This window comes from Trachurus trachurus (genome assembly GCF_905171665.1).
Source record: "Trachurus trachurus genome assembly, chromosome: 18".
In the NCBI taxonomy this organism is placed as follows: Eukaryota; Metazoa; Chordata; class Actinopteri; order Carangiformes; family Carangidae; genus Trachurus; species Trachurus trachurus.
In genome coordinates this window covers 12934325-12950823 of record NC_139909.1, presented here as the reverse complement: position 1 = coordinate 12950823, position 16499 = coordinate 12934325, and the positions used below count along the sequence as shown (strand labels likewise).

Below are 16499 nucleotides of genomic sequence, written 5' to 3'. Positions count from 1 at the left end.
GGTGTACTTATTATAAAGTGTTACCTCTTCTTCCGTTAGTTTGGTCATTTTTTATTATTTTCATAAGTTCTCTGTATCTTTTTTTTTTTTTTTAATTCTTTTAAATATTTGGTGGGGCTTTTCAGACCTTTAATGGAAATACAGTAGAGAGACAGGAGATGGGGAAAGAAGGGACATCAGTGGAGTCAAACTGGGGCTGCTGCAGCGCAGACGATCGCCTTTTTATATGTGGCTAAATTCTCTGTATCTTTTTTTTGTAGTTTGTTACATTTGTCTTTATTTGACAGCTGACAGTTTTTGACAACTACATTAATGATGTTAATGTTTCACTTCATTTGTCTCAGTCCCATCAGTTCTTTCTGTCCCAACGCCACAGGTGACTGTGACGTGACAACGCTGCCACCTGGTGGCGATGTTCATGTCACAGCACAGAAACAGAAACAGCAACAGAGCTCAAACATCAAACAGCCTGAGTTACATAATTCATGCAGAGATAAACGACTACAAATCAACAAACGAGATAAACAAAATGAGTTAACGAGGACAATGTGGAACGAAAGACCGTGAACGTCACACATTAAAACTGAGGAATAAGTCCAAGTTCGAGTGCTTTTTCTGGGTGGAAATGTGATTTTTTTTTTTCCATATTTGGAGAAGTAAATAAAGACAAAATCAGCAGGAAGATGAAAAATAAACAACCGAAACCCTCCAAACCAATTACACATAAATGATAATACACTGTCCTGTTGAAACTAAAAAACAAGGTCTTGGTGTTTCTTTAAAATCAACCAGCTCAGAGTGAGAAATCTGTGATATTAGAAATATTTCTCAGACAGTAAAAAGCCTCTGAAATAAGTGTTGAATTATGAATCAATTGAATTCATGTTGCTGTTTTCCTGTGAAACTGAACGTCACAGTCACTTTTTGACCTGGTTTCTTTTAAGAAAAAACAAAAAACAGAGACAGAGGGATGGTAATTATTTAAAAATAGCTAATAAATCACGATTGTGTGTCACAACAATCTGCTGTTTTGTGTATTGCTAGAAAAGCACTTTTATTTTTCAAAGAGAGTGGATCTGGCTGCAGTATGTGTGTGTGTTTCTGAACTAATAAGAAACTTGTTTAATCACTGACATCAGCTGGAGTTTATTACGCTCTACATCTGTATTTAAGCCACTTTCAACACATGTCGCCGCTTTATTCTGTCAACTTTTCTTTTTTGAAATACGACTCCGCAAATCTGTGTTTAATCCTCGTGTGTTTAAAACTTCCCGGGGTTGTGGACCAAAAGTGTCCAGTTCAAGTACAACAACAGTGCATTTTTTTTAAAAGAAGTGGGTCAGGAAATTAAAGTGGAGAAAATGTAGACAGGTCCCCAACAAAGCTGTAGAGAGAAAAAAGAAAAGAAAAGTAGGTTAGTGGGTGGATTCTGCAGGAAACACTGTAACTGGAAAACAGACTGGTGCACGATCTGAAGATTTATGATTCAGGGAAAGAAAACAAGAAAATATAAAGTGGGTCACCAGAGATAAATGTGTGATAATGCACCAGGGAGAATTTTTCTTTCTAACATAAATAGACTTCAGATTTGTCCCGGGCTTTGGGGTTTAGTTGCTGCTGCAGCCTGGAGGACACAGAGGAGGAGGCCTTCAGGGAGGAGGAGGCGACGACATGTGTGCATCAGTTGGTATCATTTGGCGGAGGAAGACTCAGACCCGGGAGGAATTTTATCTGCACAAGTGTAAACAGGACTGAAGTCTGGCATTTCCTGACCAAGACAGTGTGAAACGCAGAGACAGAGACAGAGAAAGACAGAGGGAGTCAAAGACAAGACGGCTTTATACAGCTTTATATACGAGAGCAGCTTTGGATCATTCAAGTTTAGAGTTGTACAGACATTAATGGTGGCCAGAAGATTACTCCTACGGGCAACAACCATTATAATCATCACTTTGGTTTGTGGATCCCACATGATCATATAAAACTAAATTTTCAGACGCTTTAGGCTATTTATTGATATTTAATAGTTCACTCAACATCACACACAAAACACTACATCACAAACGCACTCATTCTTTATTTATTATCTATCCATTGGGTATAGGTACAGTATTAGTAGTACTATAAATATATATAGAATACTATAAACAAACAATAAACATACAAAGTAAATGTATCTTGTGATTGTGGCAACACTTTTGTTGTCACTTTAAATCCAAAACAACAACATAATGTATGAGGTACATACAATACAAAGAGTCAGTGTTTTCTTTTAAATCTCGTCTTTTTCTTTTCAGTTGATTTTAGCTGAGCTGCATGTGTCTTCCCTTTTATGTCATTCACTTATTTTAGCTCTGCCATGCAGTTTTGTGTCTCTAGTCTCTACTGCAGGAGTGTTAAAGGTGTGGCACGTGGGCCAAAACTGGCCCGTCAGAGGGTCCAATCCGGCCCGCGGGTCGGGATGAATTTTCCAAGTGTGAAAAGACAGAATATTGTTGAAATTCCACGTAGTTTTCTCACGAAATTCAGGTTGTTCATAATGTTTTGTAAAAGGATAGTCCATTAACCGTAAGCACCTTAATAATATACTCCTTTGCAATAAAACAAACAAAAAGTTTATAGGATATTACGCTATTTATCTACTGGTCCGGCCCACATGAGATTAAATTGCATTGTATGTGGCCCATTAACTAAAATGCTCTACTGTATGGTTTTATCTTATATTGTTTTATTGCTCCTGCTGGATTTTATTTTATTTCATTGTTTTAACTGTTTCTCTGCTAAGCACTTTGTAGCTACATCAGTTTGATAAGTAGCCTGCTCTATAAATAAAGTTATTATTATCATCATCATGACTGATTCATTTTGTCCGTGTGAACCTTAATGTGGCGTATGTGTTACTTTTTATTTCAGCATTTGTACCTGTTTCCTCTCCCAAACAGAGGACAAACGGTGAAAAAACGAGTCTGTTAGATTTTAGCTTCGCCTTTGGGCCCGTTTGTCCCTCCCTGTCTGCCGTCATCGGCCTTATCATTGAATACCGGAAGGAACGAGGTCCTTTTCCCCGCAGACTCCAACATGGTGAGCTGTTTCTCCTCACGACTCCTCTCTGACAAAATCACCAAACATCGCTTTTTGCCGTCGCGTTGCCGCTCACATATCTGTCCTAGTTTGTACTTACACATCTAATTAAACGATCGATGTCGATATTGTGGCCAGAAACACCGATTGTTGGTTTTTATTGATGATTTTAAACCAGGTGACTCGTTAGCCTGAATGTGGCTAACGGTGTTAGCTCGGCAGATAACGGGAACATGCTTCTAAGATTTTCGACGGGAATGCCGCTTTTTTCACCCAAACATGCGCATTATTTCTTTATTTTAAGGCTAAATACGTAATAGTTTAGCTGTTAGACTTTATATAAATGAATGGGTGACGGCGTTATCTCAGTTAGGCCGCAGCCGGCGTTAGCGCACCGTGCTAACACCGGTCTGACCCAGCGTGTCTCTAGTCAAACGCGGGTTTCTTTCACTTCTACCTCCGCAATTTTCTATTATAGTTGAGTTTTTATACTTTGGGCCAGTGACACCGGTTGTTTTGCCTCCTTGTTGACCGGGTTTGTTCTCTCTCCTCCAGGCAAGAGGTCCGAAGAAGCACCTGAAGCGCGTCGCAGCGCCAAAGCACTGGATGCTGGACAAGCTCACCGGAGTTTTCGTAAGTAATGTTTCTTATGATAACTGAAAATTAACCTGTGCTCAGTGTTGTGTTTCTCTCTGCTTTGTGTGTCCAAGTTTTGTGTAGAAGTAGGTTTGAATGCATGTGTTCAAAGACTGTACTTGGACAAGATAGTGTCACATTGAATGACAGCGATAAAAACTTCAGTTTTCTCATTCAATTAATCGTCTTGTTTGTCGTGTAAATACGAGAAAACTTAAATTAATCTGTCTTTTTGAGAGTTGCATGTTTTTATCTGTAGCTAAGCTTGGCGAAAGAGGGTTCAGACAGAAGCATTGTGGTAATTGGCCATGGGGTTTTAACGAATAGAGGTTAAGAGTAAATGTGGGGCTGTGTTGTGATTTTCAACTATTGGAGGCAAATAATGCAACATATGGTTCATTAATTCATATTCGGTTTATGTGAAACTAGTTTTATCTGCTTTCTATAAAGACCTATAGTCAATTCATGCCTCAATAGTCAACTTGCTACACGTTTTAAACAGCTGCTATGTAGATTTGTGACTTGACTTCAAAGCTCAGTTTTATCCTCTATTGGTTGAGCTACTGACATTCAGCATCACAGTAAGATTAGATAACTGTACGGTCTTTTAATTTAGACCACAACCTTGCAATAAAGTATTGTTGTTCAGCGTCCAACCGTTGACACTTAAAATACATGAGAAGATAATAAGTTGTACGTTTAATTCTTGCATCATTTTAATGTCATATTGTATCTTGACACATGTTAACGTGTCGTTGCTCCGTTCCCTCCCAGGCTCCTCGTCCTTCCACCGGTCCCCACAAGCTGAGGGAGTGCCTGCCCCTCATCATCTTCCTGAGGAACCGTCTCAAGTACGCCCTGACTGGGGACGAGGTGAAGAAGATCTGCATGCAGAGGTTCATCAAGATCGACGGAAAGGTCCGCACCGACATCACCTACCCTGCTGGGTTCATGGGTGAGTTCAGTTCGGCCTCTTCAAAAAAAAACCGCTGCTCGGACCAGATGGAGATTTTGTGTTGAACAAGATGATTATCGATGAAATGATTTAAATGGATCTTAGCTGTTAAAATCTATTGGTAATGGTTTTAAAGGTGATCAATATGACCTGTTGGTGGGGGTGTAAGGAACCCTCCTGTTGTCCTACTGGCTCAAGGGAAGGAAGAAGGATGGAGGGAAAGATGGAGGAGGAGGGGAACAGTTTGGGTCAAGGGAAGGAAGAAGAAGTTAAGGATGGAGGGAAAGAAGGAAGAAGGAGAACAGGTTGGGTCAAGAAATGAAGAAGGAAGGGTGGAGGGAAAGAAAGATGGAGGAGGAGGGGAACAGATTGGATCAAGGGAAGGAAGAAGTTAAGGAGGGAAAGAAGGAAGGATGGAGGGAAAGATGGAGGAGGTGGGGAACAGATTGGATCAAGGGAAGGAAGAAGTTAAGGAGGGAAGGAAGGATGGAGGGAAAGAAAGATGGAGGAGGGGAACAGATTGGATCAAGGGAAGGAAGAAGTTAAGGAGGGAAGGAAGGATGGAGGGAAAGAAAGATGGAGGAGGGGAACAGATTGGATCAAGGGAAGGAAGAAGTTAAGGAGGGAGGAAGGATTGGAAAAGTGATGGTGGAAAGAAGGTAGACAGAAGGAAAAAAGAATGGAAAAGGAGAACAGATTGGTTCAGGGAAGGAAGGACCAAGGGAAAGAAGGGAGAAATGGAGGAACAAGAAAGGAGTGGAGAGAAGGAAAGCAGGACCAGTCAAAACAGATAACGACAGGAGGGTTAAAAGGAGCGATGATGACTCTTTGGTTTTGATCAGAAATGAGATGAAACTACACGACCAATTCCTCTAAGAAGTTCTGAGCTCCGACACGTCGACGTCTTCACTCACTGATACATTATTGTTTGAGAACAGTCTGTTTAACTCCTAGTCATTGCATCATGGCGCGGCAGGAGGCGGTTCGATTCCCATCATCCCTCTGTGTTTCACATGGCGTCAGGTTTTATTATCAGACGTCTGTTTGTTCAGTTGTAGCCGTCAGATCGGACGCTGTGGTCGTCGGTTTGTCGGTTTCTGCTGTTGGTGTTGATTTGTGTTGGATGTGTGGAGGTCAGATACTGACTTTTTCCAGTTTGGTTTGAATATGAAGTGGAAAAATATCTGAAACCTGGAACGTCGAACGTCCTTTAATTAGTCAGGTTTTTCGAACCCGGTGATGAGGAACCGGCTGTGGAGTGGTGTGTTTTTCTTTTTGTCCTCAGTCCAACCGTCCCCGTCTCCACCTCGACGCCGGCCAAAAAGCCTCACGTGGAGGCGCCGCAATTTAATTTCCAAACCAAAGGGAAGTCTTCGCAGCAGGACGGCGGCCTCCTATTTATACACGTGTACATCCAACACACGGTTAAAGATCATTCATACAGTTTCTAATGAGAAACTTGTGGCTAAACTGATGACTTGAATTGATCAGTTTTGTGATCCATATCTGTATTTTATAAGTCGATACAGATATCAGGGTTGACGACTTGTGTTTTTTCCGGTGTGTTGTGTTGTAGGACGTTTGTTGAACAGAGTTTGTCCGTGTTTGTTGGCGTTAAAACCTCCAGCCTGATGTGTTGAAGCCGCTGAGTGATGAACAGGTGGAGACGCTGCTGTGGCCGCAAAGTGTCGGCTCAGGTGTGAGGACGGAGTCACACGATGCTCTGGTCTGTGATCTTAGGTTTATACTCAGAGGGAGAAGGTCGATGGCAGTGGTTGATGGTTTTAATAAGTGTAATATTGAGACTTTGGGTTTGAATTTGACGTTTTTTTCAATCAAAACATGTTTGTACTCGCTGTGTTGGTCGATATTAACGGGTTTAATAAGACGGGATGGAAAGAAATTGATCTGTTAAAGCAGCTTCTCTTTGAGTTAAAGCCACAGAATGAGCTCGTTGTCGACAAATTAGGTATAAGTTGTGGCCTTAAACATTTATCACATGCTTATAAACATCATTTATTAATTGAAGAGTCTCCTGACGCTTGTTTTTGTGTTTTTTTTTTAATCCAGATGTGATCAGCATTGAGAAGACTGGAGAGCACTTCCGTCTGATCTACGATGTGAAGGGACGTTTCACCGTCCACCGCATCACCGCTGAGGAGGCCAAGGTGAGAGGAGGAGGAGACGATGGGATGTGAAGCCGGGGATGTCACGATTACTTATTTTCACGATTTAACCACAATTAATTAATCGTAAAGATTCCTAAACTTTCCGTCACTTTGGAGAAAAGATTGTCTGAACCACAGAGGCAGATCAACGCAGCTCACATGAACGAAAACAAAGTTACACCAACAACTGTGTAACTTTTGTTTTCGTTTCGTTAAATCACGTTGATGTCAATTTCCATAACGTAACATTGAATTGGTAGGAAATGTTGGCGTGTCATTGTAATATTAAAAAATAAACTTAATTAAGGTAAACATTTGGTATAGATAACAGTTAATGACTTGAATATTTCCCCTTGGTGATTAATAATTGGTCCTTCATGGGGCTGCAACTAACACTGAGTAACTGGGCCAAGGGAAGGAAGAAGGATGGAGGGAAAGAAAGATGGAGGGGTACAATTTAGTTCAAGGGAAGAAAGAAGAAGTTAAGGATGGAGGGAAAGAAGGCAGGAAGAAAGAAAGATGGAGGAGGAGGAGGGGACAGATTGGGTTAAGGATGGAAGGAAAGAAGAAAGGGAGAAAGATGGAGGAGGGGAACAGGTTTGTTCATGAAAGGAAGAAGGAAGGAAGGAAGGATCTGAAAAGTGATGGTGGGAAGGAAAGAAGAATGGAAAAGGAGAACATTGGTTTGGTTCAGGGAAGGAGGAAGGAAGGACAGAGGGAAATAAGGGAGGAAGGAAGTGAAAAGGGTGGTGGAAAGAAGGAGCGATGATGAATCTTTGGTTTTGATCAGAAATGAGCTGAAACTACACGACCAATTCCTCTAAGAAGTTCTGAGCTCCGACACGTCGATGTCTTCACTCGCTGATACATTTCTGTTTGAGAACAGTCTGTTTTACTCCCAGTCGTTGCATCAATCATGGCCTTCATAGGGCTGCAACTAACACTGATTTTCGTTATCGATTAATCTGTCAAATATTTAAAAGATTAATCGATTAAGTTGTTAATAAACTAAATATCAATCAGTGTTTCCCAAACCACCAGATGACGTCCTCAAATCTCTTGTTTTGTCCACAAACCAAAGAGAGACTCAGTTTATTGTCATAAAGGAACAAAGAACCTAGAAATATTCACATTTAAGAAGCTGAAATCAGATAATTTTTACTTTTTTTTTTGTCTTTCGAAACTACTCAAACTGATTATTCGATCAAAATAGTCAACGGTTAATTGAATAATCGATTAATTGTTGCAGCTCTGGTCCTTTGATAATAGATACTTCAAATATTTTGTGTATAATTAGTAATGAATGCATAACAATTGTAGCAAGAAAATCTATAATCGTGACATCCCATAGATGAAGCAGCGTCATGGAAACACGAAGCAGAGAAACAGATGTGATAGATGTTGCTGTAGACACTCCCTCCTCACCTCCCTCACCCCTCTCTCCCTCTCTTTCTCTCTCCTTCAGTACAAGCTGTGCAAGGTGAAGAAGCTGATGGTCGGCACCAAGGGAATCCCTCACCTGGTGACACACGACGCCCGCACCATCCGCTACCCCGACCCGCTCATCAAGGTCAACGACACCATCCGCATCGACCTGGACACCGGCAAGATCACAGACTTCATCAAGTTTGATACCGGTGGGTTTTTAATTTCATTTATTTATTTATTTTACACATTGACTTGAAGAGGATTTCAGTAACCTAACCTTTCTCTCTCTTGTTGCCGTAGCCAACCTGTGCATGGTGACCGGTGGCGCCAACTTGGGGCGTATCGGTGTGATCACCAACAGGGAGCGTCACCCCGGCTCCTTCGACGTGGTGCACGTCAAGGACAGCACGGGCAACAACTTCGCTACCAGGCTCTCCAACATCTTCGTCATCGGCAAGGTGAGGAGGAAAAAAACAAAACAAAAACTGTTTGGAGTTTGACTCTGCGATCGGAAACGTTGGAGCAATGATGACGTTATTGGTTTTGATCAGCACTGAAAATACACAACCAATTCCTCTAAGAAGTTCTGAGCTCCTTGATCGAAAAACAAAGATCCCTAATATTTACAGATAAAGATCCCTAATGTAATATATAATATAAAAATAAAGATAAAGTAATGATAAAAATAAAAATAATAAAGATCCCATATATTTACACTGATAGTGTAGATCCCTAATGTAATATAATATAAAATGTAAAAAATATAATACAAAGATAAAAGAAATAAAATAATGATGATAAAAAATATAACATAAAAATAAAGATCCTTAATGTATAATTTGTTTTCTTTATTTTTATGATATAAAATATGTAAATATAGAAATTAGATCCAATATATTTACCTAATATTTATTTATTTATTTATATATTTTGTAATATTTACACCCACTCTGTTAAAGCAGAGAAGAATTGGTGGTCAAACTTAAACCTGCTCTCTGCTGCCTGACATTTATATTTTTTACACTTGCTTTCATCTTCATTTGTAGATCAATGTTTTTATAACAGGATGTGAACTTTTTGTTCTGTCAATAGTTTTGAATTTTATCTGGAAAAAATCCCAGTTTTTGCTTGAAATGATACAAAAAAACCTGTTGATCAGAATATTTGTCTTTTTATTCTGAATATTGAAGTTTATCTGGGAAAAAAATGAGTTTAAAGATACAAAACCATAAACATGTGGATGGGAAAATTAACCATTTCTAATCTGTGTTGTATCTCCAGGGCAACAAGCCGTGGGTGTCCCTGCCCAGAGGAAAGGGAATCCGTCTGACCATCGCCGAGGAGAGAGACAAGAGGCTGGCCGCCAAGCAGGGCAGCAGCTAAACAGGCCGCAGAACAGACCACCTGGTTTTCAAATAAACTGTTATTTACAAAACACTCGAACCTGTCCCATGTGTTTCCTTCTCTGGTTGCTATCGGCTACACTTCCTGTTCGCAGACTTTTAGACTTTGATGTGGTTGTGGGGGAAAGATCAAGACTGAAAATATAAAATAGTGGATTTTTATCTGAAACCAGGTCAGAAAAATCAGATTTCACAGTTGAATCTTTTGTTTTAAACTTTAAGAAGTATTAGGAATCGGACTTGGGTCTAAAATCAATGTCAGAACAGAAAATATTTACACCCACTCTGTTAAAGGCAGATCATATGAAAGTCAAGTTTTTATTATAAGACTTTGATGAAACAACTGATGCAACAAAATGTAATACAACATTTGTACTGTTTGATTTTGACAGTTTCTGGACTTGTTTTACTGAAATTGCCACTAACATGATACAAACATGTTGGCTCAGATAGATGGATATACTTACATGATCCCAAACTGGGAAATAACAGTGCAGCAGCAGCATTACACACGGTGACAATAACACAAAGAATAAAAACAACCTATACATAATACAATTGCAATATAAAAATGTATATACAACAAATAGGCAGTGTTGATTGTGTACATTTTATTTTGCACTGCACCTACAGAGTAAAAACATAAAGTGCAAGACTGAGTCATGAACAGTGGTTTTTCTTTGTTAGGGGGGGGGGGGACCTTTATTTTCCTTTCTCCAATATTGATAATGTCCCAATGTGATCAATAACAGGAAGGCTGAAACTGCTACATTTAAAGTTTTTAATTCAGCTCTAATCAGAGTTTAATCAATAGTGTTCAATATCTAAATTAAATGCACAATCTGCACCTGGCTCAGTTTAAAATAGTGTTTTTTTTTTTTTTTTTACCAAAACATCACATTGTTATTTTAACCGTCTTTATGACGCCACAGCTGAGTTTCATGAAACCATGAAACTTGGACCCGTTGTAAAAGTTAAACATCACAGTTTTTAAGTTTTGTTGCGACAGAATTACATTTAATCTTAGTTAAAAAGTTGAATTTTAATCATTTTTTGAAAACATAATCTGTATTTAAACCAGGATTTAATCTGGTTTTGAAATCATAATTTGAACCTGGTTGTTGTGAGTTGAGTTGTGTCTCTTTAATTCCTCTGATCGACCATCTCTCCATCCTCCACCTGGACTCAGCCCATCCATCCCTCCATCCTCCTCTCCTCCCTCCCTCTGTCTCTCTAATCCCTCCATCCTCTGCTCTCTCTCCATCCCATCATGCTCCATCCATCTGTTTGTTCTCTAATCCCTCTGCTCCCTCCTTTCTTCTCCCCAGTCTCACTGTACCTTCTCTCCTCTTCTGCTCCTTCCTTCCTTCCTTCCTTCCTTCCTTCCTTCCTTCCTTCCTTCCTTCCTTCCTTCCTTCCTTCCTTCCTTCCTCCTCTCAGTCCTCTTCACCTTTTATTTCACCATTTAATTTCTCTTCCTGCAACTATCCCTCCTACCACACGTTTTTCTTCCTTTTCGCTTCATCTTTCCTTCTTCCACATCTCCTTTTTCCTTCATTCCTTCATCCTTCCTCTCCTCACCTCCATCCATTAAACATTTTCTTTTCCTCTGTCTCTTTTTTGCCCTAACATCCTCCTTTATTCTCCTTCTGCATCCCTCCATCCTCTCCTTTCCTGTTTCCAACTGTCTTCCTTCCCAAAATATCTTCCACATTTCGTCCTCCCTCCTCCATCCCTCTAATGCATTAATCACCTAATCTTCCCTCCCTCCTTCTGTGAATATCCTCTCTCTCTCTCCCTCTTTCCATCTTTCTCTCCATCCCTCTCCCTCTTTCTCTCCTTCATGTCTAAATGTTCACCTCTTATCCCTCCATTCCCATGTCGATTCCTCTAGTCTACGTCATCCCTCCTTCTTTCCTCCACATTTTTATTTCATCCTTCCCTCCGGATCTCCCTCTCTCTCTCTCCATCCCTCTCTCCATCCATCCCTCAATCTCTCCATCTCTCTGTGTTGTGAATCCAGTACCAGTCCATATGGTGACTGCTGAGTTACAGCCTGCTCCGCGCTGCAGTAACCTGGCTTGGCACGCAACCACCTCGCTGTGTGTGTGTCTCTGTGTGTGTGTGTGTCTGTGTCTGTGTGTGTGCATGGCCTTCAGTTTCACCTGTGTGTGTGTGTGTGTGTGTGTGTGTGTGTGTGTGTGTGTGTTACATACCGACACCACCTACACCAGCGATGTGCGTTCTCTAACCCGTTTGCTGCAGCACACGACACACACTGTAACAAACACACGCAGCGTGTCAGTGTGTATCTGTATATGTGTGCCTGTAAGTGTGTGTTTGTGTGTGTGTGTGTGCGGTATGGGGCATGGCGTGCTCCCATGACCGTCTGCTCTCTGACACACCGAACAGGACAGAGATCTGTCATCTGTCTGACAGGAGGAGGGAGGGAGGACGCCGTTCGAGGACGGAGAAGCTGCTGCGTTTTAGAAAAATGTTTCAAATCTTCAGCAGCTTCGAGTCTCTGGGAGCGACGGTCGGATCAATACATCTGATTATAGCTTCTATCTGTTACATCACTAATCATCTATATCAATAGAAAAGATCCAGGTTTTTGTCTGAACCTGCAAAACTCATTGATCTCAGTGTTACGTTACATAATTAATGACACAAATGCATTAAAAAAAAAACTAAAATATCATGTAAAAGTTCATTTTTACATCATTTGAATGGGAATAAAAGGTGAAACTGTCTTATATTGATTCACATGATGTATTTAGATTTGAATCCAGTTATCAAAAACATTAGAATTAGAATAAAAAAATGTATTATATACTAATAAGTTAAAAATAAAACTATATAATTAAATACATTTGAATTGGAATGTTTTGTAAGGGATTTACAATACAGAAATGTTCAAGTATGTTAATTTATTAACTCGATATCAATCAGTTAATCAATCAATGTGACTTCATTTGTGCAGCAGTTTTCATCTTTACAGAGTTTTACAGAATATAAGCAAATAAAAAGACCAAATCACAATAAGATGACTAACACTTTTGACAACAAGGTTTAATCTAATCAGAGTTTAGTTAAACCAGGTTTAAATGAGTAAATCCAGGTTTAAAATGGACCATTTTAAATTAAACTCAGTCACAAAACAACTATAAATAAACAAAAACAATAGATGATCTGTCTGTGTCTCTATACAAGGACTGATGCGCTCATATATATGTCGCATACACACATACACGTGTACGTACAGTAACACATCAATGTCCCATTGTCAAACAAACAAACCAACAACAACGCCTGTAATCAATCAGAAACCGTCATTGACAATCAGCTGTGTGAAGTAGCTCGAATCCATCCGTGTGACGCTGACCTTTGACCCCGGCGTGACCCCCCCGCCTCGAGGCTGTGAACAGATTTATGTTTGGAAATTAATGCGACTGAATGAAACGACAGAATTTTAAACACTTTTTAAGAAGAAGAAGGAGAAAAAAAAACGGTTTGTGGTTCAGTAACAAATCAAAAGTGGCAGCGTTGTCCCCATTTTTCATTGGCCTGGGACCAGCTTGTGTAAACAACACACACACACACACACACACACACACACACACACACACACACACACACACACACACACACACACACACACACACACAGGGTCTTTGAACATGTGAAATATGAAACTCAACAGACGCCTGCTTTACTCCGTTCCTGCTCTGCGTCCCTCTTGCGAACTCACATCAACAATCACATTTGATTCACACACACAGAGACACACACGCAAACACACACACTGAGGCTTTGAAGTGTGTTTGGCTGCTTGGTGAGAAAAGCAAAAAAAAAAAAAAAAAAAGCAACGAGAGGAGCTGCAGAGAGAGAAACACAGAGAAGAAGAGACACAGGAAGTGAATGAAGAAACCTCGTCCACCTCCAGCTGATTTCTAACAACACACACACACACGCGTCTTAACGAGCTCACTCCTTAATGAGTGTCTGGAGAAAATCAAAATCAAACTGCACTGGACCTCACACACAAACACAGGCTGCGTGTGTGTGTGTGTGTGTGTGTGTGTGTGTGTGTGTGTGTGTGTTGTCCTGCAGGAATCAGAGAGACTTCGAGGTCGTTTTTATTCTGAAGCTGTAAAACGTGGGACGGACGACGTCTGTGTGGTTTCACCCTGGTTGTTGTTTCTATTTGGAGTCAAATATGATTTATTATATAGGAGTGTATAAGTCAATTTTATATATATATACCGTACAGTAGCAAGAGTTCCCATGATAACAGGGTATATACAGGAATCTTTAAGTTAATTTTAATACCTTTTTAAGTCTTTTTCTCACCACCTCACCACTACTTTAAGCTGTAACCATTTACATCAGTGACACTTGTAATGTAACAGTTTTAGTTTGTGATAGACCATTATGATACAACAGAATTCAACATAGGCTGGCAGCGTCATGTGACATATGGTGCGTTTGTAATATGCACTGGAAGCGCCAAAAGTGTACTTTGTGCCTCTGAATTTCTCTCTGGCGCTCTCAAAGACAATTTACGAACGCACCCACAATAGCCTAGTTTTTTATGTACCGGTCCATCTTTGTTTTTTAATAAAACGAATAAATTCACACACTTTCACAATGTTTTTTAGGACTCAAACTCTTGGACAGCTAATTTGGAAAAAAATACCTTTAAAATTTAAGACTTTATAAAGTCGTGAAAATACTTTTTAATACTTTTTAAGGGTCTTAATTTTTCCAAAATTGATTTATCACCTTTTAATACTTTTCAAGACCCTGCGGATACCCTGAGTGCAGCGACTCCCTGACTGTTTACACCACTGACGATTGACAGGTCCAGGTCTCGGCTTTGGCAAAAATTTAATCTCAAAAGGGCCTCAGTGATAATAAAGTGACGTGTGTGTGTATGACTGCCATCACAGTTTAGTGTGTTTTTGTTTTCCATCCACAAAAGTCTGTTTTTTCTTATTTTGTTGAAAAGACTTTTCTTTTCTTTAGGTGCCTGAAGCAGAATCACACAAACTCATAGGTGCATCTGTGTTTTAATTTGGCGGATTGGCGGGAATGCAGACAGGAAATGTGTGTGGACGTAGATAATGAATAAACGGTGCATAAATAAAAGGTGGAAACTAGATAAGAGGTTAGAAACACAACGGTACCACAATGTTATACAATTCCTATATAAATATAGCTACTACTGTCACAAGTTAACACAATAATAACATGTTGATTGATTCATTCATTCATTTTTTGGACACATGTTTCTCTGTCAACCTTTGACATTTGAGCATATATATATATAGCAGCAATATACAAAATAGTCACAAATAGACAAGCCCATAGACAACACAAACAAAGCAGCAACAGAACTACAACAAAATCAGAACAAAAAGTAACAACAAAACAGTCGATAGACAAATTCATCAAAACAAAACAAGTTTATATAAAGTTATATAAAGTAATAATGTCCATGCAGTGATGGCTTTGATGGTTTATGGGTAACATGTGTCATTGTTTTTAGTTCACGTAGAATAAAGTTACATTTGCATAAACCAGCATTTTTTTTCTATTATACATCTTCAAAGTACAGTTTTTTATTAATGCAAGGGGCCGACCAATGTGAGAGAGCACAGTGAGTGAAGCACTGTAGGAAACTGTTGGAAAATGTAAATAAAATGAATAAAAATAACTATAAAAAGCCTCTAATGGATCATGACACAGTGTTGTATGGATCAAACCACACACCATCATCGATCATTATAGACGACAGTTTGTTCACCTGCGAAGCCTCACATCGGTCGGTCCTTATCGGCTGATGTGTCTCTAATCAGCTGATCAATCAGCCGGATCCTGATTAATTAAAGCAGAAGTATAAGCGGAATATTTGTGTTAATATAAGTCTTAAATAGTTATATCTTCCGACAGCAATCACTTACATAGAGTGTTTGGTCCGAAACACGGGTCTGTCAGTCACTCTGCTCTGCTGTAAGCCGAGGAGAAAACTTTCCTTGTATCCTACAACCTTTATCCAATGAGGAGAGAGAACGGCATAAAGGGGCGGTCCTCTCTGTGTGTGCAGCCAAGGGATGCGCGTGAATGTGGTGACGTAGGGACGAGGGCGGGGACTGCTAACTCCATCGGCTGACAGGAAGTTAGCCAACACGACCGGATCGCTTACTTCTGCTTTAATAACTTTAATAACTTTAACCATGACTCTGTGTGAGCGGGAGCAGAGCGGCAGGTCCGAGTGGAGGTGAACGTTGTGGAGTGTGTGGAGAAGTGAAGTGGGCCGAGCTGCTCAAACAATGAACTCAGTCATCTGAGGAGGGAGGGGGTGAGGAGGAGGAAGAGGAGGAGGGAGGAGGAGGGGGTGAGGACAGATGTTTCTAATCAATTGCTTCCATATGATTGACTGCCTGACTGGCTGTCTGCTGATTGGACGACGGGCTCATTGACAGGCGAGGTCAACGCCAAGTGGAAGTCTGGTTTAAACTAACCAGGTTGATTTGGTTGACCACCAGCACCACTAGCTACTGATTGGCTGATTGATGACTCGTTGGTTGTCGTGGCAACAGCTGACAACTAACTAACGATACCCACATGGTTAGCGCGATCGAGGTGGAGCAGGATAAGTTAAGTGTAGCTACGGATGATGTAATGTGGGCCGCTCCCATCCGCTCCTTCTCTCTTTCTCCAATCACACACACACATTTCTTCCTCCTCTTCTTCTTTCTTTCTTCTCCTGCCTCTCATAAGTTTCTCATGTTGATGTTTTCAATTGTGTCAATAAAAGCCAGT

The 16499-nt window shown here is 40.2% G+C and overlaps 1 protein-coding gene across 1 annotated transcript; it reads left to right on the top strand.

The window, feature by feature from the left end:
* The first annotated feature begins 3032 nt into the window (after positions 1-3032).
* Positions 3033-9705, top strand: rps4x (ribosomal protein S4 X-linked). The gene is made up of 7 exons (XM_083993253.1): positions 3033-3081; positions 3637-3714; positions 4492-4672; positions 6743-6840; positions 8306-8477; positions 8569-8726; positions 9550-9705. Exons 1-7 carry the CDS (start codon positions 3079-3081, stop codon positions 9649-9651), a joined length of 792 nt encoding a protein of 263 aa, XP_083849379.1. The 5' UTR covers positions 3033-3078; the 3' UTR covers positions 9652-9705.
* Positions 9706-16499: the final 6794 nt, after the last annotated feature.

What these genes read in the sequence shown, in the direction of transcription:
- rps4x (XM_083993253.1), top strand. An exon ending in CTACCCTGCTGGGTTCATGG is followed by an intron (nt 4,673 to 6,742) that starts GTGAGTTCAGTT and finishes TTTTTAATCCAG; the next exon opens with ATGTGATCAGCATTGAGAAG. An exon ending in ACATCTTCGTCATCGGCAAG is followed by an intron (nt 8,727 to 9,549) that starts GTGAGGAGGAAA and finishes TTGTATCTCCAG; the next exon opens with GGCAACAAGCCGTGGGTGTC.